Source organism: Hemicordylus capensis, chromosome 2, assembly GCF_027244095.1.
Source record: "Hemicordylus capensis ecotype Gifberg chromosome 2, rHemCap1.1.pri, whole genome shotgun sequence".
In the NCBI taxonomy this organism is placed as follows: Eukaryota; Metazoa; Chordata; class Lepidosauria; order Squamata; family Cordylidae; genus Hemicordylus; species Hemicordylus capensis.
Genome location: NC_069658.1, coordinates 119806404 through 119833356, shown reverse-complemented (window position 1 = coordinate 119833356; position 26953 = coordinate 119806404). Strand labels below are relative to the sequence as shown.

At 41.0% G+C, this 26953-nt stretch overlaps 1 protein-coding gene across 2 annotated transcripts in view; it reads right to left on the bottom strand.

Annotated features, from left to right (window-relative positions):
* CNTLN (centlein) overlaps window positions 1-26953 on the bottom strand; it is a 351601-nt gene that overhangs the window by 317958 nt on the left and 6690 nt on the right. The window contains exons 1-2 of one of the 2 annotated variants that reach the window (XM_053300360.1): window positions 21824-21844; window positions 5400-5488 (exon numbers count right to left, since the gene is read on the bottom strand). In XM_053300360.1, coding sequence (XP_053156335.1) covers window positions 5400-5488; window positions 21824-21829 — 95 coding nt within the window. In that variant the 5' untranslated portion in view covers window positions 21830-21844. Of the gene's footprint in view, window positions 1-5399; window positions 5489-21823; window positions 21845-26953 lie in introns of those variants that run through there. The other variant, XM_053300359.1, reaches the window with a different exon arrangement.

Sequence of the window (26953 nt, the reverse complement as noted above, 5' to 3'; positions counted from 1 at the left end):
CTCTATTGCAAACAACTCCAAGCTCGTGTGAAATATTTCCAACAGAATGGACCTCTTATTTATTTAGTTAGTTAGTTAGTTAGTGCAATTATATACCGCCCCATACAAAATGTCCCTGGGCAGTTCACAATATAAACACCATTAAAACATTAACATAGTTAAAACAATTTAAAATACAATAAAAACTATAAAAAAGGAAACTTTAAAACTATAAACAAAAAGCCTGACTAAAGTATTTTTTTAGTTCCTTCTTTAAAACATTCAGAGAAGAGAAACTCTAATTTCATTAGGAAGCAAGTTCCAGAGTTTCGGGGCAACTCTAGAAAAGGCCCAGTTTCGAATCACCACCAACCGAGCTGTTGGCAACCTCAGCCTCATATGGGATCCATACAGAGTCGAAAGGCTTCAGAACTGCCACTGGATCTCAGGTTCACCCTTCCATGTACTGTATATGTACTCCTAGCTGAGGCAGGTACTGTGCTGGCTCTAACTCATTTAAGAGAAGGCCCTCCAACAATGCTGGAGTTAATTTTAAAATCCTAAGTGTTGACTCCCTCCTTCTACAAACATTAACAATATAACTAGAACATCTCCGTGTTCTTACCTGACAAATACAGGTACTCAAAATTACTGATTAAGTATTTATTTGTGCTTAATATTATCAAAAAAAAGTTTCAAAAGGCAAATGTACTAGAAATAGCATACAGTACACCTTTTTAACATAATTCAGAGATCAATAGTATTTAAAATAGTTGGAAAGCACAGTAGCATGGATATACTTTTACAATGGTTTGTTTGAAAATACCTGGAGGCTTTAACATATCCCCAAAGGCTTTTCTCATTTGCACAGTAAAGATATTTTTTGTTTGTACCTGAATATTAAAATGGATAACGTAGTTACAGTCACCAAATAAGAATTGCAATGAATGCTGAAAAGTGAAATATCTTCTGTGTATCTCAGGAATCAACTTAGGAAACTGCCTTACTGGTCCATCTAGGTCACCACTGGAAGTTTAGGATGGTGGGAAGCTGCCTTATCCTGAGCCAGATCATTGGTTAATCCAGGACATCCAGCAGAGCTTCTCCAGGATTTCAGACAGGATTTCAGCCCTATCTGGAGATGCCAGGGACTAGACTTCGGACCTTCTGTATGCAAAGCATGTGCTGAGCTACAGCCCATCCCCACGGGGACAAACAAGAAGGTTTCCTTTTAATTTTGAAATCTTTTGGGTAGCGTAATTCCACTTTGGCAACATTAAAGTATTCTAAAATATAAACGTTTCTTTGCTTTGTTGCTACATACCCACACCAAACCAACACAATGGTAGAGTTCCCCAAAAGGGTTTAACCACCACAGCTTAATTGTGATACTCCATTTTTAGAAGTATTGCAAATAAAAAACTTCTATAACATTAATTAAATAATTTAATTTAATAATATTTGTTTTAAAGTTTGGCTTCCATTCTTTTCCCCTACCACCATTTTCCTTAGAAAATAATTAAACTAACACATTGATACAGATGGAGGACATGATTTTCAATCAATCTTTTGCTACAAGCACAATACAGTCAGGGGTGGTACGAGGTTGCTAAAGGCTCCTGACTCTCCATCCTTGCATTCCACACCAACCATCATGCATGCCCCCTACCCCAGCCTACTTGAAAGGAGAGAGATGGGGTGTGAGAGTGGGCAGCCAATGGCAGCAGGTGGGTGGTAGCAATGGGTCAATTGACAGGCCAGCCACCCCTCCAACCTTCCCCCTTAGAGAATGGGAAGGCGAAAGGATGTGGGGTGGCAGCTGCATTTCTTCCTCTTCCTCACGTTTGATGTATAGGAGGAGGAGCTGACATATCTAGGGATGTGCACAAACCTGTTCGGAAGTCCTTTTACGGGCCTCCAAACAGGTTTGAAAGACCGGCAGTTCATCCAGTTCGAAGGCAGGGGTATACCTTTCCAGGCGGGGGGAGGTGCTCTTACCCCTCCTGCCACGTTTCCTCCTGCCACTAGTGCTGCACTTCAAAAGAGCAACGTACCTCCCTGCTGTCCCATTGCCTCGTCAGACTAGAAGTAACTGGAAGTACCTGGCGCGTGTGCACATCAGCCGCATGCGTGCGCACGTTGTGCTCACCTGTGTGCACATTGGGCGCACACTCGCCCGTGCACACACACCCAACGTGCACATATGCACTGGGTACTTTGGGTCACTTCCAGTCTAACAAGGCAACAGGACGGTAGGGAGGTATGCTGCCGCCCCGCCAAACTCTTTTAAAATGCAGTGCTGGCAAGGGAAACACGGTGAGAGGTCTAAGAGCACCCTTCTCCACCCTTAAAAGTATCACCCTTGAGCCACTCCCCACCAGTTCCGTGCACATCCCTAGCCATGTTGCCATACCTCTGAGAGTCTCTCAGTGACAGCTCATGCTTTTCTCCTTATCAAATTGGCCTTCCTCTCAGAGTCCCTGCCTCTCTGCAAAGGACTCCAGGAGAAAATCCCTTTGCAGTGGGGAAGGCAGAGGGAGCCACTGCCTTCTCCCACCCACCTCTCATATACAAATGATAGCAGGAAAGAATTCTCAGGGGGGTCATTTAACAGATTCTCTTTTGGTCATTAACCATAAATAAAGTAATCTGAATCTTTAATAGATTGGTTTGTCTTAACTGTGGGAAGAGCACTAGTATATAGCCTTGGTTTTAAATTTAGAACACATTTTTAACCACAATGGTTGTTGTTTAAAAAGAAAAAGAGACCATACATTAGTTCACCCTAATCTAAAAGCACAGGCAGATTCCTTGAACTATCTCCTCATGTGTGAGTTAGTGTTACCCTTATAATTCTGGTTGTGCTTGTACAATTATAACAGCAGATAACAATGCTGCAAGTATTTTTATATATCACTAAATTCAATGCAAAATTAAATGTAATAGGGCCAAACTTCACCAAGACACACACATTATTATCAGTTGGTTTTTTTGGAACAGAATATATTAAAATACTAGATAAAGGACTGTCAGAAATGATGGGGAGCAGTTGTTAGGTTTATGTGGCACCTTTCTCCCTCTCTACTTATCTAAGTCTCACCTCCCTCCCTGCATTTGTTTGTGTCTAGAGAAATCTTATTCTTATTCTCTTTTGCACTTGCTTTTCTGGCCCTCCACCTCTCTATCCTTTTTTTCTTTCCTTCCACCCCATCTTTCCCAGCATGTCTTCCTTCCCACCATTCCCTTTCCTTTTGGAACAATTTTTTGTTTTTTGATATTTCCCCCGTTGTGGGCAGCTGTATATATAACCATGGTTTAGACTGTTAGTGGTGGCATTTCTTAGATAGCCAGCAGATGTCACAGAACATGAGTATTCTGAGGAAAGCGGGTAGTGATGTGGAACACAGAAAAGTAGAGTCTTACTGTCTGCTCCCCTTTCCAGAGGCTCAGCATCCAATGAAGAGCGGGGGGGGGGACTTAAAATAAGTACACTGAAAATGTGTACTTGAAGGTAATTAAGCTTCTGGAGTTGATTTTTTTTCTGTGTGGGGCAAAGCATACATCAGATCTGAATTTTCTAAAGCTTTAAATGTAATGGAAGGTGGGGAAAAGGGTATAATGGAAGATGAAGGAAAGTATGGGTTTTGGAGAGTGAACAACCAACCTATGGTACATACTTGAACATTATATTTAACTAGTTAATTTTGGCCCGTTGAACAACGGGCCCTAGTAACGACTCTCCTGTCCCCCCGCTGCCATTCCCCCTCCCTCCCTCATTAAGGGCCAAATCGGCCCAGCCACTTGCCTCCGCAGCTTCCGCCGCCGACCAACCGCCCGCCCACCCAGCTGCCGATACCTCCTTGCTCCCGGAACACGTCCTCCGCTTGATCCGCTGCTCGCTTAACAGAAGGAGAGAGGTGCTCGCATGCAGAGCTCCACTCTCTTTAAAGTCTCTTCCCGAACTGGCGGTTTGCGCGGCAAGGACGCTTTTATTAGAGAGGATATATACCTATTCCTTCAGTCAACAACAACAAATGGGTTTTTTTCTCCGTCAAAAACACTGAAATTTACCCAGACTTACCCATTAAGTCTGCGGCTGACATCCAGAATAATGCTGAATACATCAAATAATATTTCACACACACAAGAGAATGGCAATTTTTGACAATCCCACTTCCCTCTACAGCTCTCTCTGTGCCTCCCAAAAATGTCCCTGAATGCCCTGCAACCCTCAGAGATACATTTTCAGGAGGTACAGATAGCTGCAGAAGGGTATTGCTTCTTACCTTATTAGAAAACAACATCAAGAATTCAGCGGGCAGCCAGAAGGAGCCTTTGGAAATTATTTGGTATCAATTGTAACAATCTCTTTGGTAATGACAAATTATTTTACACATCTTGTTTGGAAGTTTTGACATTGGACTTTCAACAACAAGCTTCTGTTTTCAGAAGGATTTATACCATCATAATCTACATTGTTCCACTTGACAAGGATTAGAATTTGGAACGGAGTGGACTTTTCAATATGTGGACTTTGGACTTTGCAGCACATGTGAACTCAGTACTAAGTGGATTATTTTGGCCTAGTTATTCATAAGAGTTACAACAATTGTATAATATTGCTTGGGCCTATCATAACGGTATATTAAATATGTTTTGAATAAAGCTGGGATCTGTTTATTTAGTATGCATGAGTATTGCCAAACATCACCCTCTCCTGTTGCATGCCACATTTTAGACTCTATGTCAGCATGTATTTCATCACCAAAAAGTAGCACTCGTGACCAATGAAATAAAATGACACTTTGTGGGGGTGGGGGGATAATTTAAAAATGAAAATTTAAACAAAAATATTTTTGCTTAGAAAATTAAAAACATTGACATATATCTTCTGATAATGTCATTGATTATTATAAGAAAGACATAATCAATAAATCTGTTTAATTAAATATGAATTTATTTATTTAACATTTTATATCCCGCTCTTCCTCCAAGGAGCCCAGAGCGGTGTACTACATACTTAAGTTTCTCCTCACAACAACCCTGTGAAGTAGGTTAGGTTGAGAGAGAAGTGACTGGCCCAGAGTCACCCAGCAAGTCTCATGGCTGAATGGGGATTTGGACCTGGGTTTTCCCGGTCCTAGTCCAGCACTCTAACCACTACACCACGCTAGCTCTCAATTCTTATTCAGTTGGGGGATAACCTATTTTTTCTTTACTATATTTTTGTACTCCATTTCTGCACTCTTAGCTACTTTGGGTAGTCATCTACCTAGAATATACCTTTAATCACACCTACCTGCCTGGGATGGTGCTTTAAAAATCAGTTGCCCCATCTGTGAAAGAGAAAGCTAGAAAAGAAAATGATTCATTGAGAAATAATCTCTTTTAAACAAAAAACAAAAAACCCTCATACTCACCTTTCCACAACCAAGCTGACAACTTGTGCAAGATCTGGGTTTGCCACCTGAAGTCGTTTCCACAAAGACCACACAAATTCTTTATCAGCCTTAAAACAAAACAGAAAAGAAAGAACAGCAATAAGTATTAGTCATGGAAAATAAGGATGTGCATGAACCAACATGCACAGACGAGGTCCAAATTGGTTCAGTGCTGCGTGGAGGGGAGCGGGATCTTTTTTTAAAAAAAGAGAGCAGGTTCTTACCTTCTCTCCACTGCGGTATACAGCTTCCTCCTGTGGCAGCACTTGAACCAAGAACCTGTGCGCGGTGCCAACACACATGGCATCCATGCATGTGCAGGCGCCATTTGCATGGTCAGCATGGTGTTGCTAACCATGCACATGGAATCCACACATGCGCAGACACCATGTGCATGCTGGCACCTCCCATGAGTTCTTGGGCCAAGCACCTCCGCAGCAGGAAGCTGCATGCAGTGGTGGAGAGAAGGTAAGGACCTACTCTCCTTTAAAATAAAAAAAATCCTGCTCCTGTGGCTCCAAACCAATTCAGAGCTGAACTTCGGTTTGTGCACATCCATAATGGAAAAGCCTTACGGAAATGTCTAATGACTTGGTGGTTCAAAATGCCTCTCCCTCTTCCTCATGGAGAACAATTCAGAGCTTTAGAAGAACATATTTACATGTTCCTGTACTTTTTAAATTTTTGGAAAATGCAGTTTTTTCTATCACAGTACTAGAATGATAAAGGAAGGCACAGTTGGCAGAATTTACCCTTCTATACAATTCAAACAGATAAGAGGACCCAGGATTTGGACACGTCAACTGAATGCCCTTTTTGTTCCCTTACTCCCAAGTTCCTTAGCCTCAAGCTCCCTCAAAATTGCACGCCCCCTAAGGTGCTTTCCCATCCATTGGAGAGGGGGAAACTCAGGCTCTCCGTATGTTTCCCCCCACAGGTGGGAAAGAATTGGAGACAATTTTGAGCAGAAAATGGCAGGAAAGGAAAGGATTGAGCAGAGTGTGCCCCTGCTACTTCTTAGGCTCCCAACTGCAGTTTCCCAAGGCTGATTTCAATTAAAACAAATGGAGAGAGAAAGAAAGATGCACAAATTGTACCATGTCTCATTTGGCTCTAAAGGCCAGTTTGGCCGGTACTTGACTGGTCCCCTTCAACTGCGTGTGGGAGGAGTTACAGTCACAAAGCACCACCACACACACTTAAGTGACAACAAGCCAGGGGTGGGGGGAAAGATGTGGGCGCTCATGCTCCTCCTCCATACGATTAGAGAGGCCTGGTGGAAATATTCCACCAGGAATGATACCAGCCCAAAAATGTCCCATTTCTCAGTCCACTATGCAGTCTTATTTCAAAGAGTCCTTGGGCTCTTTGTCACTTAGGTTCCCTACCTCCATGACCACTTTCCATTCAGCTTTCCAGTCCTCCTCCTCCTACCAGCCCACACACTTCCTTCTGCCTTCCTGTCAGTCAAACTGACGCTTTAATTCCCCAAGAATACACAATAATAACTGCTGAAGAGTTAGATAGCATACTGTGGCTGGGTATTCTACTGTCACAGAAGTTAGAATGTTTGTAATAATTCCACAGCTCAGTCAATGGTTGAAGGGAGGCTCACAAAAAGCCCAGAACCAGCTAAATCTAGCCTAATAGATTAAATGAGGGCTGAAGCTTTCAAATGAATATCCGAACTTCTTTCTAAATATCTAAAATTTATGCTATTAAATATTCTTCACTTTATTCTACATATTTGGTCTGACAGTAGTAGTAACATTAGCTGGCAATTATTACAGCCTTCGGAATAGAAAGTTGTAAGGGCTTTTTATAAAATTTCTTGCACAATTAACAAGCTCTCTGAATGTTTTTGAGAGCCAAATAATTTCTTCTAAAAAGCGACTGCACATCCAGTCTGAAATTGGCACAGCAACCCAACTCTACAGCTGTCAAAGCCTGGGATATATCAATCTTTTTGGTATCCAAGGACTGTTCTGTCTACTCCGCGTATGTTAATGGTGCAGAGAGGTCAGCTGAAGTGTACCTTGAGCAGCTGAGAACTTATATGCACAGGACAGAATACCGATGTCATTTGGACGTTCCCCCAAATTTCCTCATTAAAAATAAAATTACTCACACCACCACTGTATGTCAAAAAAAGAAGCTGCTCACTTTGGGAGTGTGTGTGGAGGCTAGGAAGAGAGATGTATAAAACATAAATATTTAGAGTGCTTTGGGAACTATATTGAAAGTGAGATGCTCTTCCCTGAGCAGCAAAGCATCTGCAATGATTGCAGGTCAGGCCTCAGACTGAAAAAGTGACAGTTATGAAAGAGAGAGACAATGGAATTGTGCTTCAGTCAAGAGTGAAAATAATTATACCTCATCATCGTCATGTTAGCAGACATATGGAAATGCAGAACAACTCAGCCTCTGATCCCTGCTACCACTGAATATGGCTGTGTCATAATAGGAACAGAGCACATTCATACATGTAATATTCAAAAATATACCCCAAAAATGACATATACTATGAAAAGCTAACACATAAACACTTGCTTTAGTTCAGTTCAGTTCAGTAGGGATGTTCCACCCACATCATTTGAACTCCAGCCTTGAAAATTTATCAGCAGATTCTTAGTCTAACATTTCCCACACTTTCAATAGTTGAGGCGCACTTCCTAGAATTAGAGGCACACTTCATTCTTAAAAGTAACAAATATTTAGTTTTCAACGTTTCACTGCAAGAATGGCCCATCCCCAGGTGAGTATGTTTCTGGGTGGACTTCATCTGAGAGCAGGTAATTCCTCTGCACCTGAAGCAGAATTACCTACCAAATGTGAGGAGACAAGGCCAGACAAGTGAATCTGGTAGAGATGAAATAGGAAGCCTCCTCTACTGGTGGGTACTTTGAAGTCACAGGACCCTTTAATTTACTTGTTTTTCAGTGCACGTGACTCTCATTTCATAGCTTCACACATAGTTTGGGAACTACTGATCTAGTCCTGCTCAAATACAAGCAGATGCATGGCTAAATGTGTGCAATGTTCTAAAATGGATTACAGATAAGAAGCATAAAACACTGATTTCTACAAACACAGAATATATACAAAAATTAGTATTTCTCCTTCTAGGAACTACAACAGAAGTGTGAGCCCTTCTTCAATACCCTCACAATCCATTTTCTGGGTGTACTGGCTCAGCCAGATGCCTTCGTTCACATGCAAGGCAGTTAACTGCACACCCCATGCTTATTCCATTGATGATGCCAGAAGTCCGAGGCCAAATAGCCCCACTGCCTCTGGCTCCCCACAGGCCACCTGTTTCCCTGTTTATTTAACTTGCACATGTTTATTTAACTTGCACCTGATAAAGTCTGCCTTCCTACTAAACACCAAAGCCTCACAAGGACAAAGGAATAGAGTAAAGACCTCCAAAACAATTCACTGTCCACGGCATGTTGATGAGACTTGGAGCTAGCCTGGGACCAGAAACCAAACCAAAATTAACTAGAATTTCAAACAAATATGACAGTCTTGGCTGAATTATATCCCAAGAACTCCAGACAAATCAGCCATGTCTGGAACCCCAGGCAATTTGTTGCCTGGCCACAATTTCAGCTCTTCAAGTGGGGAAAGTAGTCATAGAATTCTTAAGACAGGCTGCACAGAACAAAATGTTGGAAGTAGGATAGAAAGGTGGTCTGCCTTGGAATTTGGGCTGACCAATCAAATTTGATTGCAAGTTTCTGCTTCTAAGCTACCGATCCCACAGAGAAATGGGGTGGGCGGGGGAGAGAAAAGCAGCTCAGAATAATCTCCACTGGATAGGGAGTGTTAGAAGTGAAAATTCTACAGCACTGACTCTTAGCACTGCAATAACCTCTTCTGGCCACTAGAGGCATGATTAGTTAAGTTAATAAGCCTATCTCATCAGTTAGAATAAAGTAGAACTAGAGAAGTGCAAGCCAGCTCAAGGTCCAGTCGACTCACACTCGAACTGGCCCGGCTCAAGGGCTTGCCCTCTAGCAGGACTGGGCTCAGTTCAGCACAAGGTCGTGCTGAACCCAGGCTGGACCGGGGCCGATTCAGGTTTGTTTAGGGGGAAAATGGCGGACTTAACCGCCATTGCTGGGCTTTAGGGAGTGCTGTCACAACTCAGCCACGCAAATGGCCAGTGCACATGCGCGACGGTCTCCAAAATGGACACTGCCAGCATAATGACTCCCAGAATAGGCTGAAAATAGCCCGAAACGGGCATTTTGAACTGGGGGGAGGCCAGCAAGGGGAGAGAGAACCTCCGGAGGCCCCCCGCAGCTGCACCCCGAATCCCTGCAATGGCACTCAGTCCACCATTTTATTTTTTAAAATAATTTTGTTTCCCCACCTCACCCAAGCTGGACCAGAACCAGTTTGGACTCCAGCCAGACCAGGTCCAGCTCTAGTGTGCACAGCAGCAGACCAGACCTGGTTCTGGCTAGAGTGCACAGCACCAGACCAGACCCAGTTCTGTTTCTACTCGAACTGAACAGGGTTTTCTGGATTTGTGCATACCTCTAATTAGTATTCTTCAATTGTTGTTAAAGGCTAGTGCCTGTTTGGGTATGCTGTTCTATGTCTCTCTCAATATGTGATGTTTTAGTTTCTTAATGGTGTCTTAATCTTTTTTTTTTTTTTTTAACTCAACCTACTGTCTCCAGATAACTCCTTGGACTAAACATCTTTACCACCAGAGCATACTCTGCTGTGTGAGGACTTTAATGTTTCTCCTCACACCCCTCAACAGGGTTATGGGCCCAGAGCTCTGAGACTGGTGAAGAAAGTAATTAACCTTCATAAGAAAAGAAGATTTTCAGAAAGATGGAGACAGGTCAGAGGATTGAGAAATTATAAATTGCAGATTTTGAACTGTGGTCAAAACGGAGATGCTCCTAAAAGGCCACAGAATCAGCAGGTTCTTACACAAAGAGTGCCTTGTTAGAAAAGTAGAAGGAAGACAAGCCTGGGGCAGTGCAGATGATAAAGCCACTAGGATAATTTGTTTATCAGTGAGTGACTCTATATTGCTGCATTTAAGAAATAAACATACAAAGGATATGTGGGAGACTCTGAAGGAACTGTATGAAAGAAAGTCAACTGTCTCCAAGGTACATCAAGTTATAAAGGTATGTAATAAGAAACTAAAGAAGGAAGAGGATTGTCTAAGCATGTAAATAAGATGTTAGAGACTTCATCACAGCTGCAAGCACATGGAGTAATTCTGCCTGATACGACTCAGATTGGATTGATATTGAACAGTCTTCCTGGGTATTTTGGACCTATTGTAAATGTATTGGAAACCAAAGATGATTTGAATTTGGAGTTTGTAATAAACCACTTGGAAGATTTTAATTTGCTCAGAGGCAATGGACAGCAACTAAGAAAATGCTTTTAAAATTTATCAAAAGAACAAAATGTTTTTTGCCTGTGGGAGTCCTAGACATGAATGAATGGATCCTTATTACAGTCAATGACCCATAACAAAAGCAAGACAATACAACGTGTTTCGCAAAATACAGAAAAGGGGGGAGAAATTAGTGAAACAATCATTCTAATACCATTTACTCAAACAATTTAGATCTAATCTTGACTGCTGCTGCACAAAATTTAGCCACATTCAGTGTTATACATTCACTAAAGTCTGCTAACAGAAAAGAAACATACCCATCCTCAGTTCTACCAGGGATATTCAATAAAAGAGGGGCAATCAGTTCAGAACTTATATCCTTATAGAATAAACAATATAACAAAACATGAGTCACGGTTTCTACACCTTAGCCACAAGGACAAATCTGATTGTTAATAGGAATTTTCTTATACCTGCCCTCTACTACAGCTGATGGTAATGCATTACATTGAGCAAGGGAGAAGGCTTTTCTCTGGGACTTGGTAGCTAAATTGAATGAATATCATGCAGGTTTTATATAATTTGTAAAACTACCTAAGAAGTTACCTGCAGAAATTTGTGCAAGGTCACTCTGTTTTTCAACATCTGCTATACACTGCTTAATAAACCTCTTAGCATTATCAGGACCCAAAGATCTTAACAGCTGCGCTGAGAGACCATACTTGCCTAGCATATCATGAATGTGATTTCCCCAAGTAGATTAAAAACTATCTTCCAGCACGAGGGAAGCCAGACCTTTAGCAAAAAACACAATTTTACACCAGAAATTAAATATTTACCTCTAGGCCTTGGCCTCTACTCTTATTAGGCCAGACTCAAGTCGCAAAATTACATTTGATGCACAGAGAATAAGGAATGCACAAACTTAGATTGAACCAGCTCCATTAACTTGAATGACTGTGGACTACAAATGGCAATTTGTAGGAATGCACACAACAGTTGCGCAAGAACTTTGCCTTCATACACCTGGACTGCCGCAGGGATATAATGACCACCTCTGGAGAGGAAAATGGCCGAAGCACATTTAAAAATGGCCAAAGCACGTTTTCGAGAATTAGTGGTAACATAGTCCCAATGTGCCGTTCAAAACCCATTCTTGCTGAACACTATACACAAATATTTATAGATCTGAACTTGCTCAATAATCTCCTCGTTGATCCTTAGGTCTTTTTGCAAACACCATGACCTTAGATTTATGAACATTAATAGTTAGTTGCTCCTCCTCGCAATATTTGAGATAGCTTGCACAAAGCTCTTCCCATGCCAACCACTATTCTAGTTAATATAACTGCGTTGTCTGCATAAAGCAAGACCGCTATAGATTTACACGCTAATTTGAGGGAATGAAAATCACTATTATCCATACATTCCACTAAGGAATTTACGTAAAAGTTGAAAAGGGGTGGTGCCAAAATGCATCCCTGTTTCATCCCCCTCAGTGTCCGAACAGGCTGAGACAGATGACCCAGAGCACTACATCTCACCTTCAGTGAGGTATTTTTGTGCAACATGCAAATAAGATGGAGCAGCCTACAGTCAATAGAGGTTTTAGCAAGTTTATTCCACAATCTCTCTCTGGATATCGAATCAAATGCTGCCTTAAAATCAATAAAGGCAGCATACAACGGAAAATATTTTTCAGCCAAATGCTGCAACACCAAGGCCTGGTCAAGAATCAATCTACCAGCCCTGACCCCCTACCAGCCCTGACCCCCACCTGTTCTTCTCTAAGTATGGACTCCTTGTCCATCCAATCAACAAGCTTAATATACAAATGCCTAGCGTATAGCTTGCTGATAACACTTAGCAAGCTAATTGGTCAATAATTTGAGGGGTCCGAGTGAGAACCCTTTTTATAAATAGGTACGACTATAGCAGTTTTCCACTCCTCCAAGATACAAGCAACCTGATCAATAAAAGTAAATAGCCTAGCAAGTACAGGGGCCCACCATTTGATGTTTGATTTCGGCAATTCAGAAGGGATCTGAGCCAACCCCGAGGCCTTGCCTGCTTTGAGTTATTAAATTACTAGTGTCCTTAATGGAGACTGCCAGCCATGATGGTAAAGGATCCGGCTGGGGCAACATAGATGTCTCTCCAAAGGAAGGCCTCTCATATAGGGCCTGAAAATGGGAAGTCCAAACATCCGCAAAAATAGGACAACCCACACCCTTTCCCCTGCCCTCAGGATGAATCGAAACAATATGCCAAAAGGTAGTATTATCATTGGTTCTAGCAGCAACCCTTAATCTTTCCCATATTACCCTAAGTGCCTCTCTCTTTTTTCTTTTTTTAATTAATGCTTTATATTGGTTTTTTAACTTCAAAATATGGTACGCTGTAATACTACTCTCACTGGATCTAGGCTTATAATTGGTAGTCAGGGCCTTCTTAGCATTATCGCATTCCTGATCAAACCAACTTCTGGTGGGGCCTCTCCTCCCCATAGTTGGAGTCCCAGACATATAAAGGCTATATGTCCTCAGAACAAAGAATTTGCAACTAAAAAGGTGGTGAAACCACATTTCAAGAGTGCTATACAAGAGTGCTATACAAATGTGCTATACAATTTCAGTCCTATACAATGAAAAATGAACCTGATACATAGGTACACATGCTTGCTGGTTTGGTGCTAGTAAATCTGGGGCTACTCTAACGGACAGATAGCTGTCTGGTTCCCTGGCTGGTCAGGATTGGCTGCACAAGGGAAACCGTTCTCCCAACATCCAAGTAATTCTCCTGCTCCAAGAGTAGTTTCCCAGAATAAATCTGGGAGTCCCAAGCATAGGCACACAACTAGGTTCATGCTAGGTGAGAGTAATGAGTGCAAGTAAGAGTGAACGAAAAGTAGCCACAGAGACCCTAAGCTGGATCAGAAAGGTAGCACACAGGAAGAGGTGTTCACTCTTCCCCACATACACGCACACACACACACCATTTCCCCCTGCACCATTTCCCCAATTCTTACACACAAATGTTGTATGTATTCTCATACACTAAAGGGACAACCAACATGTGAAAGAGTTAAGAATCACATTTCTAACTCTGACGCTCAAGTTCAGGCCCAGAAGCTATGCATCTTTCAAACTAGATTCGAATTGGAGAAAAACACTTGCTATGCTAGTATTTTTTAGTGATGCAGCTGGGTATAATTAAAAAAAAATTGAATTAAAATAGGTCTCTACAGTTACTTTGACACTTACTGCCAATTCTAGACCTTTGAAAGTTTAGTTCAACGGTGCTTACTTCCAAGTAAGCATGCAAAGGATTACAGCCTTATTATCTAGGATGACTAGTAGGTGAGATAGCCACCTAATGGCGCAGCGGAGAAATGACTTGATTAGCAAGCCACAGGTTGCCGGTTCGAATCCCTGCTGGTATGTTTCCCAGACTATGGGAAACACCTATATTGGGCAGCAGTGATTTAGGAAGATGCTGAAAGGCATCATCTCATACTGAGTGAGAAATGACAATAGTAAACCCCTCCTGTATTCTACTAAAGACAACCACAAGGCTCTGTGTTCAGCAAGAGTCGATATCAACTCGACAGCACACTTTACCTTTAGTAGGTGAGACTCGGCAAAGTCTTTTTGCACAGATTACACTTATAGGAAAACTCAAGAAATAAAATATATGTAATATAATTTATTAATGTGCTTGCAATCTGGAAGTAAAAGAGCAGTTTGAGATTTGTAAGATTTCAACTTCAAACATTATTCATTTTACTGACTAATTGCCATATAAGGTAACTTTGAATCAAAGTATATTTGAATCTAAGAAAGATCTTCTGTTACTCTTGGGCATGATTGTGAATTATTGATCTGATTACTGAGCATTAGAAATCTGTTGAGAACAAGAAGTTAAAATATTATGATGATTTTCAGCATTTCTGCTAAAAAAAATACCCCCAAAAATCAAAATTTCACTAAACGTATCTGAGTATAAAAAGTAGTGCATTCTGCTAATTTCAGTGGCAGGACTATGCAAAATTTGCTATCTGTATGTCATCAAGAAGTATGACTTTATTTTGCATAAACAAATTCTTCAAAATGTAAAATAGATGAATAGTTCCGTGTTATGAAACTAAGATGAATATCTATTTTTTTCTTCTAATCCAGCAATTGCATTATAAGAATATTTCTTTTTCTGACCTCTCGCAAACCACTTTCCCCACCACCTTCCCCCCTCTCCTGTTTCTGAATGGTAACACCAAGGTCTACATACTGGCTGACATTCTGACTAATGAAGTGAGTGAGTAGGGAGGTACTGCAGGATTGCGCTGCGAGCCCTCGCACAATTCCCCTGGTCCCCCTTGCATGCACACTGTTGCGCAAGAGCCGCTGGACTTCAGAGCACTCCCCATACTCCAAAAATAAGACCAGAAGCACAACACTGAGGCTCTGCAACTTCAGAAACACATAGCTGGGGGTCAGTGACATGCTTCTGATTTTACAGAGCCCTCCGAACTCTAATGGCTCTTGTGCAACAGCACACACCTAGGGGGACTGGAGAGCCTGAGCAGTGGTGGGAGCAGTGCGTCCCTGCAGTCCCTCCTCACATGCATTAGTCAGGATGTTGGCCACAAATAACAGAATCTCCTTTTTATTTACTATAATGTGGATGGTTTGTGCTCTTAACTTGGATTAACTTTTATTCCTAACCTGTTTTTTGGCTTTGCAATGGACTAAAAGCAAAATATACTTAACTACCTTAGGGTGGATGAGACTGCAGCTGCATCAAAGGTATTTATACTTCAAAATTTAATAAATATATCAAACAGGATAATGTTGTGCACTAAGTGATGCAAAGTACATTTAATTTCCTTAAAGAAAATGTTAACAATTTTCTTAAACCCAAAATTATATTTGGGTTTGGTTTTTAGCAGGTAATTATTGCATATATTTGTTTCTCTAACATTTCTAGCCCAGTGCCCCACCACTCCCACCCCAGGAGAACCGGGGGGGGGGGGAAACACATGCAGACACATTTTCTTCTCAATCTCTTCAAAATTTCAGGAAATTTTACATCTCTAATAGCATACCAAAATATAAACTAACTTGTTCCCATTGAATTATGTCAACATACGCATTATAAGCTACCTTGAGAGTGCTTTGGGGGCATAAAGACAGGATGCAAGCTTTAAAATAAATATGTGGATTGTAGCCTTCGTGAGCCACTATTTCAGTGTGCAGAAACAGAGACTGCTGTGAACAAAACATAGCATAGCAAAACTATTAATGCATATTCCCATGGGCTTACACAGTTATTTTCTAGATGTGCAAAATTCAGGGAATCAAGATTTCTGCACTTGATCAGAGAACAGAGTGCATTCTAATGGTCAGAGCATCAGTTTGACCGAAGGGAATCTTTGATTGTTACTTGCTTCTTAATGATGCTCAGCATTTGCATAGTGTTCATCTGCCTGTAAATTTCAAAGCTGTTTTGAAGATAGGAATGTGTGCAAAATCCCATGATACAGATAACATAGCCAAACACATATATTTGGCACATTCTCTTTGAGAATCAATATGGCTAAAGAGAAGATATAGCTGTTATGCATTCTGTAACTGATTGCAATGTAGGAGAATCATTTCTCAGGCAACTGTCATCACTTTCCAGATCATGAAGTAGACAAGCTGTATTAGAAGCTTATATTTTAATCATAGCTTTCATAAAAGAACCATTGATATGCCTCATAGATTACAAACCACCTGAGCAAATAGCATTTGCTCAGGAGAAAAGCTACATCTGCCCAATCCCCTTCTGAAAGTGTAGTTCTTTTCATTTATTTAGAAGTGACAAATGGTGTCCAATAGGTCTTAGGAACATCCACAAAGCATTTGAAATACTTGGAATTTTTTTGTAAGTTTAATAAAGATTATAAGACATACAGAAGGCAGCAATCCCACTGCTCATTTAAAAAAATCTAAAAAGAAAGAAAGAAACACACTTTAAGCTATTCAAAGCCAGTGATGTGGGGCAGAAGGTTTTCTGTGATGAATTTTCCACTACCAAATTTTTCCATGGAAACTTTTCCACTAACGAAATATTTCAGTTCCAAATACTTAAATAATTGTAAGATATTTATATATAGCATGTAAAAGTAACATCATGTACTTTTAAAGGTGTTTTTTTTAAAATAAAAAAAATTAAATATATGATATAGAATTGTTTAATCCAGGCCTATAAATAAGTGTATTAAAGTTTGGTTCAGGCTTCCAAACAGAATGTAAGGCCAGTGGGCCAGAATGAATTGTTCGAATCAAGGATGTGAGGCCCCTTGGCCAAGAGGTAAAAATACCAGAGCCTGACAGGAGATAATGTATGTAGCCAAGGTCCTAAGACAAATTCCTACTCAGCAGAAAAAGAAACATAGCTGACACCAGAAGATACCAATAAGGAGTAAGAAGGGCGGATAGGCCAAACAGTAGCTCATATCCAAGGCTAATTGGCACCACATAAAAACATCTGTTTAATTACAAAGACATGTATTGTAGGATTTACTGATTTGCTTGCTTTTTTAAATCTATATAAACTGGCAACTGCATATGTTGGGTGCAGTGCTTGTCAGACTTTTTGACTTGTGCTGTGCCTTCATGATCATGAATAAAAAGCTTATTTGAGCACACACCCCTCGTTGAATTTGACTAAATTCTGTCAGGCAACAACTATTGCGGGAACCATGTCAAGTCCTCTTTAGTTCAGTAAGACGCCCCATTCTCTATCAAATCTGATGGAAAGATGAAAGCAAGGGACTGAATTAAACAGGAGGGCAAAGTTCCAGAGGATTTCCCCACAACATATATTGGTCAAATAAAATGTCAAATCAAATCTAAAATTATTTATGGTGTCGCAAAAAATTGCATATTAAATTTTTCTGATTAAAAAAACTAATGCAAATGAGAACACACTTCATGGGAAAGTTTTCTGAAAATTTTTCCAATTCAAGTTTCTTAGAAAACCCACAAGTATATTATAACATTTCAAAATGATAGGCATACATCTTAATTTGGGAGAGAAAGGAATTAAGAAAGATATTGCAGGTGTTTGGCCTATTTTGGAACACAACAATGGTATAGAACAAGCAGCTCCAACTTTCAAATAGCTTTGCATAAAAAATCTCAAAGAAACATGAGCACTGAAGAGTTTATAATCTCACTGCTGAGGTGGTCCTTGTTGACATCAATTTTGTATCAAAGTTTCCATATTTTTAAAGCCTGCATTTGCAAACATATAGCTTCAAAGACAAGTAAGGCTCCCAGTGGGTTCAGGCTGGATATTCAGCTGTTTCAGAAAGAAACATGGATGTTCCTTGGGATAGCTGAATATTCATCATTTTACAGAGCCTGAACACAAGGGTCAGTTTGTTCATATTTACTCCATAAGCCTTTTTTTTAAGCTACTGCTGGTGTGCTTTCCTTACTACTCTTTATTGTAAACTCAGAAATTAAGACATCTGGATTGAGAGGAGTCTCAATCCAGCAAGGAAACATGCATACAACACTAGGCTTTCACCTGCACATGTATTGCTAGCTGGATGAAGAACCATGTGCAAAAGTAGATGCTGTGTGCACACCCACAATTCCAACTATAAAATCAGCAATAACATCACTCAGCTAATTGGAAGAGGAATCTGAATTTAGTTCTCCTAAATGTTACTATGTGTGCATATAGATGAACTGAAATTATGAGCTCCATAAATCTCTTTTAACAGTTACCCCATAATAAAATGTACATTTGTCAGTAAGTCAGTGGCTAGGTACGTTTATTTAATGTGGTTAAACCTGGAAGGGTGCAGGACAGGCCTCACTTGAGGAAGTTGCATTAGGGAACTTAGATAACCATTTAGTCCATACAACTCTGATTCCGTAAGTCATATTACATCTCAGTATCACATAAATAATCAAAAACTAATGGGAAACAATAGACATCCTATGGAACTGCTTTCTGTAATCTGCCATTTCAACCAACTTTGATGGTGTGCTTCTGCTGAGCAATATTACACTGAACACATGCAGCAGCTCACTTATGCCTTACTACACTTGAAAGGTCTGAAATTAACAGTACATACACGTAGTGCAGCACTGTCAGGCAAGTTATGTGGCACTATTGCCCAGTGTTATTCGGGTCCCCCATAACTCAGGTGACCCAGTATTCTCCGGCCTCCCACCTAAACCCAAGGACACAGCCTTGCCCTCTTCCTCCTTCAGTTTGGAGGATGAAGCTGCAACCAGTGGTCCCTCTAATTTTTTTCATCTCTGTGCGGAATGAGTTTTGTTCTGGGCAGGAGTATCAAGGCAGTGTGTGTGCACCTGCATTCAGAATGGGGCCTTCCTGATTCAACCTGAAAGGGACAAAAAATGAACTGAGTGGACATCCAAAAACTTGTGAGCGTGCGCACGTCTTAGAGGGAACAGTGAATGCAACCACATCAGCCCAATCATTAGTTGCACAATTATGCCAGTATGAGCACCTGCATAACCAAACATGGGCCCTTTAAATCTCTCCAGCACTCAAAGAAAAGTGGGGCAAGGACCCACTTCCCTTTCAAGAGGGCTCAGTCTGCAGCAGACTATGCTGAAGCAACATTGTTCTTGTGTAAACCTGACTCTATGGCTTTGACTCGCTGACCTTTGCTCCCCCACAGACCGGTCCCTCTAGCTTTGACTCACTGACCTTAGCTAGTGTCTACTATTCCTCTGTAGACTTGACTCCCCATCTCTGCACCCTGGCTTGCTGATCTTGACATAAACTCAGTTCTCTGTGGACTTAACCCTTTGGCCGTGACCTCTGCTTGTAGACCAAGCCTCGCTCCCTCAGGAGAGTTCTTGTGCTGAGACTGGCACAACTCATCCCTGTGGGTCACAATAGTTACAACTGACATTCCTAGCTCGAACTGATCTATTCCATGCCACTGCAGCAATGCAACCCAACCTCTTTGCTAAATGGACTTCAAAAACAGGCAAACACTGTATTTGACATTGAGTTCTCTATGGCTGATTTGCTTGCCTTGCAGCCTCAGACCCCCAAGCTTGTGCACATGCACGCACAAACAAAATTCTTTCTTTCCTTTCTTATCTGTTTCTCGAGAATCCATCTTTCCTACTGGCACATCTGATGTTTAAATAGCTGGATGGTTATGGAAAATTCCTGCAACAACATCGTAGCTTTACAAACATCACCCTTCTGTTATAATCACACACATAGTGTCAGTTCAGACCTGTTACGTATGCTATGTGCTTGCATGCTTCCTCTTCCATTGAGGCACTCCGATTTCATTCTCTCACTGCTAAGTCAAACTGTGGTTTGCCATTTCACTCACTGAGAGACTATGGTTTGAGGTAAATCAAAAGTGAAAGGCAAAATTGTAACATGCAAGGGGAGGTAAATAAAAATATATTTTTTAATTTAAAGTGGCTAAAAAAAAATTGAAATCTAGGTCAGAACTTTACAAAAGCTTTGAAACTAAAGGCGCTCCTTGGTCCATGGCCCATCATGGAGGAATCTGCCCTTTGCCTTCATCAAAAGTGGTAACAGCATGCCCCTTTTGCCCCTCCTTTTTTATTTCCAGAATGGATAGGCATACAGTGATAAAATCTGGCACACATGAAGTCCACATTGGAAGGAATCTGTGTAATTTTTTTCAAAGCGATGGGTCAATCCCCTAATTTCTGTGAATTTTTGAAAATTGATCTGAAGCCCCACCTTGGACCATAATTCCAACCCGATGTAAAGAGAAAAGGACATTCCTTTGATTTTATACCAATTTTTTCCTTCTCCATTGCAAGGAAAATACAATGTAATGTAAAAAATACCTTTTAAAAGGTATTAAAAGAACTTCACACCTTTTAATCCCTTAATGGCTAGAAGGGAAAGTGAGAAATTCTTTCTAACCACAAAAACAGAATTTTCACTTTTACTTGGTGTTTCTGCAATGGGGAAGACAACAAATTAATATCAAAGGATATTAATTCCACATGGGGGTGGAATATAGGGATGTGTAAAGCGGCTCAAAATCAAGCCAGTTTGCACTTGAGCCGGCTCCGCTCAGAGGCTCACCCTCGAGCTAAACAAGTTGGGAGGCAAAGTCTGACAGTAAGTCTAGCCAAGCCCTGCCTCACGAGCCTGCTTGACGGTATACTCGTAAAATCACCCTTTATAAGTATGGGGGGGCACGAGAGAAAAGTTCTTTCTTTGTGTTTACCTTTAAAAATTACAGGATGACGGTGTTGGAAGAGATGGAAGTGGAGGTGGGCCATTTGGGGCCTCTCTGTGTGTGTGCACATAGAGGCCCAAAATGGGCCGCAGCCAGCCAGGGCTGTCATTTGGGAGGCAGGCATGAGGGTGAAAGGAGTCCCCACCACCACCACAGTCACCATCCCTGAGATGGCTGCTTCCACCCTTCCGCCTGCCTCCCAAGTGACAGACCCAGGAAGCTGTGGGCCACTGCAGGCCTCTCTGCATGCACAGAGGCCCAAAATGGGCCACAGCAGGCCCAGGCTGTCATTTGGGAGGCAGACACAAGGGTGGAAGGAGCCGTCACAGCTGCCGACATCATTGCCTCTGCGACCACTGATGTTGCCATCCCGCCACATAGTGGCGTTTTTAAAAGGTAAACCCAAAGAAAGAGATTTTCCCTTGCCCCACCACCACCGCCGCCGCAGCCCTTTACTTATAAAAGGAATCCTTGGCAGATACCTCTTTACAAGTACAGCCATCAAGCCCCTCGAGCCAGCTCAACAGCAGAACCAGACCCAGGCAACTTGAATCCGGTCTGGATTCAAGCCAAACCAGGCCAGTCGATTCCACACACATCCCTAGTGGAACGATGGACCTAGAGAGGGATTCACATCCAAAATGTTTTGTAAAGCTCTGGCTTGAAAAAAGAGTTTTAGCCCCTTTTCTACTTTTCCCCCCAAATCAGAGGACTTACCCATAGTACTCACATTCTACTACTACTACTCACATTCATCTGTTTTGGCTATCCCAAGAAACTCAAGTTCTGACAGTACATAGTTAAATATCTCTGATTTAGACACTACATATTTAAACAGAATGATTTAGAATTTCTGATTTGGAATGTGGATCTGGTTACATTCCAATTATCTTTTTAACTAGGCCCTCAAAGTTCTAGGGTTAAAACATATCTCATGTTCACCTCCTCCAGCTGCACAAGTATATCTTGTGACACTATACACCCTAATTTTAGGGTGATGTATGACACTACACAGCCTAATTTTAGGGTTCATTTGTATCAGCAGTTGACTGCTAGAAGTGTCTTTATTGCATTGGAAATATATATCCTGGCTTTCCATTTCTTGAAAAAATGTCCAAGATCACTAACAAGAAAAATAAACACATAATCACAAATAAAATTAAGAAAACATAGACAAAAGCAATAGATGGAATCGACTGAACTAAAAGAGCTAGGCAGAATATTCAAGAACAGGCCAGGCTTTAAAAGGCAGCGCTAACACTTCAAGTTGAGCCTCAAAACAGAGTGGTAGCCAGCTAAGTTAATTTTTTTTTTTAAGGCTATATGCTCCAAGAACACAGCATACCAGCTGAATATTCCAAACACCGCCCCATTTAAAAGCACATTATAGTAATCTAAACTTGACAAAAATAAGGCATATGTGACCATGACCAGGCCCACCTAGAACAACCACTGGGAACACCCCCATACTCTAGCTAATGCTTTCTGTGCTCAGGGTAGGCTCCCCATTCTACATTTCACACCATGAACCAGTACTAGGGCAAGATCAGAACAGATGTGGAACTTTAAAGGTAATGCTGCTGAAATGCAAAAAGAGTCAGGTTTTTGTTTTGTTCAACAGCTTACTGCTCAGAAGCTGTTGAACAAAAACAAAAAACACTGACTTTTGCTGACCAGCACCACACATCTTCCAAATTTATTTCCTACAAATTATATTCAATGGCAAAACATGAATTGGACACCAGGCCATTGAGAAGCTGTGATGGTGCTTCTGCCTTTGAGCAAGATGATATCTGTTTTTGATTGAACATCTTAAATCCATTCCTTTGAGCATGAAAATAAAATGTTAAATAGTTTAACATGACTTTCATAATCATGCATCACATATTTGACGCCCATTCTCTCCCTCTCCCTCTCCCTCTCCCACACACACACACACACAACTGTATGGTCTGAATTTTATTTAGCAAGAGTAAATTATCACACTGCAGTAGTTCAAAGCATCACAGATACTTTATTTAAAAGACTGCAAAACCATTCTCAAGTTCATGGTAAATACAAAAACAAATGTGTTGTTGCATTCAAAACTATATTCAGACAACAATAGGTTATTTCCACCTTAACCAGCAGCAAAGTACTTCACTTTTGTATGGCTTATGCTTCAGGTGAGATTGAACCACAACTGTTTATCTTTGCCTCCATACTGAAAAGACAAGTAACAGCTATCCTATATTCACCTGCATTGAACAGGAACATTGAGGATGCTCCCAGGACAAAGGTTAGTTACACATTATTATAGGACAGTCTATGCTGCCTCTTTCAAACATTTCAGGGGAAACTTTTGTTTTTATCTTGTTGGAAACTGCCCAGAGACATATGTTTTAGGTGGTATAAAAATATGTTAGTTAATTAGTTAATTAAACAAACAAACAAAACAAACAGCAGATAACGTCCGTATGTGGCTGATTGGTACAAAATCTGGAGTTAGGGGTCCATCCCACTGTTGCTCTGGGAGTAAATCAACTGCATAGGTTGTAGTGTGATGTCAGCCATAGAGGAGTAGAGTGCCCTTTTCAAATGGAATATCCTCCATTTGGGTTTCTTACTCAATCGTAAGAGGTGTGGAATAGTCACTACTAGCTTTTAAGCATGAAGTAAGGGAAGGAAGTGCAGTGGCTTATTCTCTATTAAAATGTCAACACATACATGACAGAATAAGTAAAATATTGTACTGCTGAAGTTAATGTGAGAATAGATATTATTGTTTGAAAGCATAGTTACAAATACACTCTTAAGCAATGGGTGCTTCTGCAATGTCACAATTGTGTTCATTCTTCCTAATATTGTTTTCTGTAATGTCTAAATGTATCTTCCTGTCCTCACCATACACAGGAATTGATAATATAGCACATATCACCTAAAAGGTCACATTAGGAAAGTCAAATCCATTCTGGAAATGTATTTAAAACTACCATAACAGTGCTCCTAATAAAACAATTAGAAAAACAAACACATGCAAAAGGATGCCAAACTAAATTTGGTCCAAATCGGATAGGCAGTTCACGTTAGCCCACTTTTGCCTCAAATATTCATGTGCCTGCCATCTTGAATTGGGCTGAATGACATCATCACAAACTATGTGTTTCAGTGCCCTCAACTCCTGCCTGTAGGCTTCCAGTGGCATCCATCTTATTTATTATTTCTCTTTGTAAACCACCCTGAGCCATTTTTGGAAGGGCGGTATAGAAATCGAATTAATAACAATAATGTAATAATAATAATCTGGTGGGCCACTGTATGAAACAGGATGCTGGACTAAATGGTCCTTGGACCTGATCCAGCAGGGCTGTTCTTATGTTCCCTACAAGTGCACAAAATTTGATCCAAATCGGTTCCCACTTGCACCTTAAACTGTTCACATATCTGCCATCTTAGATCGGGGTGGAGGACATCATAAACTATACCACTGAAGTGTCCCTACAGCTGTAGCAAAGTTTGTTCAAATCAGTTAGGCAGTCCACTTGCACCTCAAACATGTATGTGTCCACCATCTTGTAGCAGGGTAGATGACATTACAAACCGCACCACTGAAGTGTCCCTATGTATCATTCACTAGAACAGTACCAAATTTGGTTCAATTTGGTCTCACAGTCCACAAGTTAGTCCACTTGTGCCTCAAATGTTCACACATCTGCCATCTTGAATTGGGGTGGATGACATCATCACAAACTAAGCCATTGAGGTGTCCCGAGGTGTCCCTATAGCTGTAGCAAATTTGATTCAAATCAGTTAGGCGGTTCACAAGTTAGCCCACTTGTGCCTCAAACATTTATGTGTCCACCATCCTGAATTGGGGTGGATGACATCATGAACTACGCTGCTGTGGTGTCCCTATGTTTCCCTACAACTGTAACTGATTTGGTTCATATTGGTCCAGGCATTGAGATATTGGTGGGGGGACACAAACACACAAATACACAAACACACAGAATGCCAGATGATCTCATAAGCCTATTGAAAAGTAGGCTAAAAAAAATGTTTTAAAAAGAGAGAGAGAATAGTGCATGTCTGCTCTTTGACATCTGTGGCTACTTTTAAAAAACTACTAAAGACCTTTTTATTTGTTCAGGCTTTTACCCCTTAGGAGCTGCCAGGTCTCTCAGCTCTTCTGTTTCTGTTGTCTTTTTTATGGTGGTGGTAATTTTTTTGGAGGTTTTATTGGTTTTTATGGTTTTTATTTTTCACTGATTTTAAGGATTTAAATGTGATTTTTATGGAGTTTTATTGTATTTTGGTTTCTGTAAACCGCCTTGGGATGCTTTATGAAAGGTGGCTTACAAAAGCCAAAATACAATTCCATAAAAATCGCGTTTAAAACCTTAAAATCAGTAAAACAGTAAAAACTGCCTAGGGGTTCCTTATAAAAGGTGGTATAAAAATCAAATCAAATCAAATCAATAAACCAAACTAATTTGCAAACCAAATATAAAATCAAAGTAAGCAAAGGCATGGAGGAATCTAAGGAGCAAATGGCCAAAATATTTTTTTTTTAATGTTACATTAAATACACCAGAAGCATATGAACACGTGAGGCTGCCCAATACTAGACCAGACACTGCTCTATCTAGTAAAGTATTGTTTCTGCCTCCTGGCAGCAGCTCTCCAGGGTTTCAGGAAGAGGTATTTCTCAGACTTGCTACCCAATATCCTTTAAGTGGAGATTTGGGGGATTGGAATTGGGCCTTTCCACATACAAAGCACGTATTCTGTCCCTGAGCTGTGGCCACTCACCACTATGCTTCTGTTCCAGTGAACCAGACAGAAAGGTATCGCTGTATGGAAAGAGCAGCAGGGCAACTGAAGAGAAGCTAAACTGGGTTTGTAAATAGCACTTGAATAAGAATCTTCTCCAGAAAGGGCCAGCCCTAGCATTTGGGGAGTCCCCCAGCCAAGTGAGGATCCCTGGATTTATCTTGAGCCACACAGGCTGCTCATTCGTCAGGTCAAGTGACCAGTCCATGTGGATGAACAGCAATGATTAGCCCATTGCTCGTTTGGGGATACAGTAGAAGAAAGTTCTCAGTCTGTTATGAGTGCAAAACTCTAACACCTCAGAGATGAAAATATGCGGCAGTTAATTTCAAAATCCAATCTGAGACTATTTCTTTTTGGAAATGAATGCTGAGGCAGACAATTTGTATTCAAGAGAGGGAGTGCTGCTTATGAGACAAGCTGTTTCTTGGGGGCTGAGGTGCAATGAACAAAGGAGACCATATTTGGGGCTGCAGAATGTGCAAACCCATTAGGGAGCAGGGTGCAATATTGCATATTACATCTTTACACCACTCTGAAGTACTTCAGGGATGTAATACAAGGGCGGGGAATAATTGGCACTGCTATATCCTGTCACTGTTTATGTGCCCCCCCCCCCGCAAGAAATGGTGCCTAGGTAACCTCCTAGGTCTGCGCAGTGGATGAACCAGCCCTGTCTCCATAGAGTCAAGTAGGAAACATTTCCAAACTGGAAAAGAGTTGGTTCTTCTAGGTTCTTCAGAAGGTATGTGAGAGGGGCAGGTTGGCAAGCACATATGTGAGCTAGTGACTCTTATGGACTTATATACTAGACTGAGCTAAATGAATTCTTTGTATTAGTCTCTCCTGAAGATGCTGAAAGAGATTCCCACACACCTGAAGCACTGGTTTTGGGGGTTGCATTTGATGAACTGTGTCAAATGAAGGTGACGAAGGATGCAATATTAGAACTAACTGAAAATTAAAAGCAAGTCACCAGGGCTGAATGGCATTCACTCAAGAGTTCCAAAAGAGCTCAAATGTGAAATTGCTGATCCTTTAACAAAAATATGCAACTTATCACTAAAA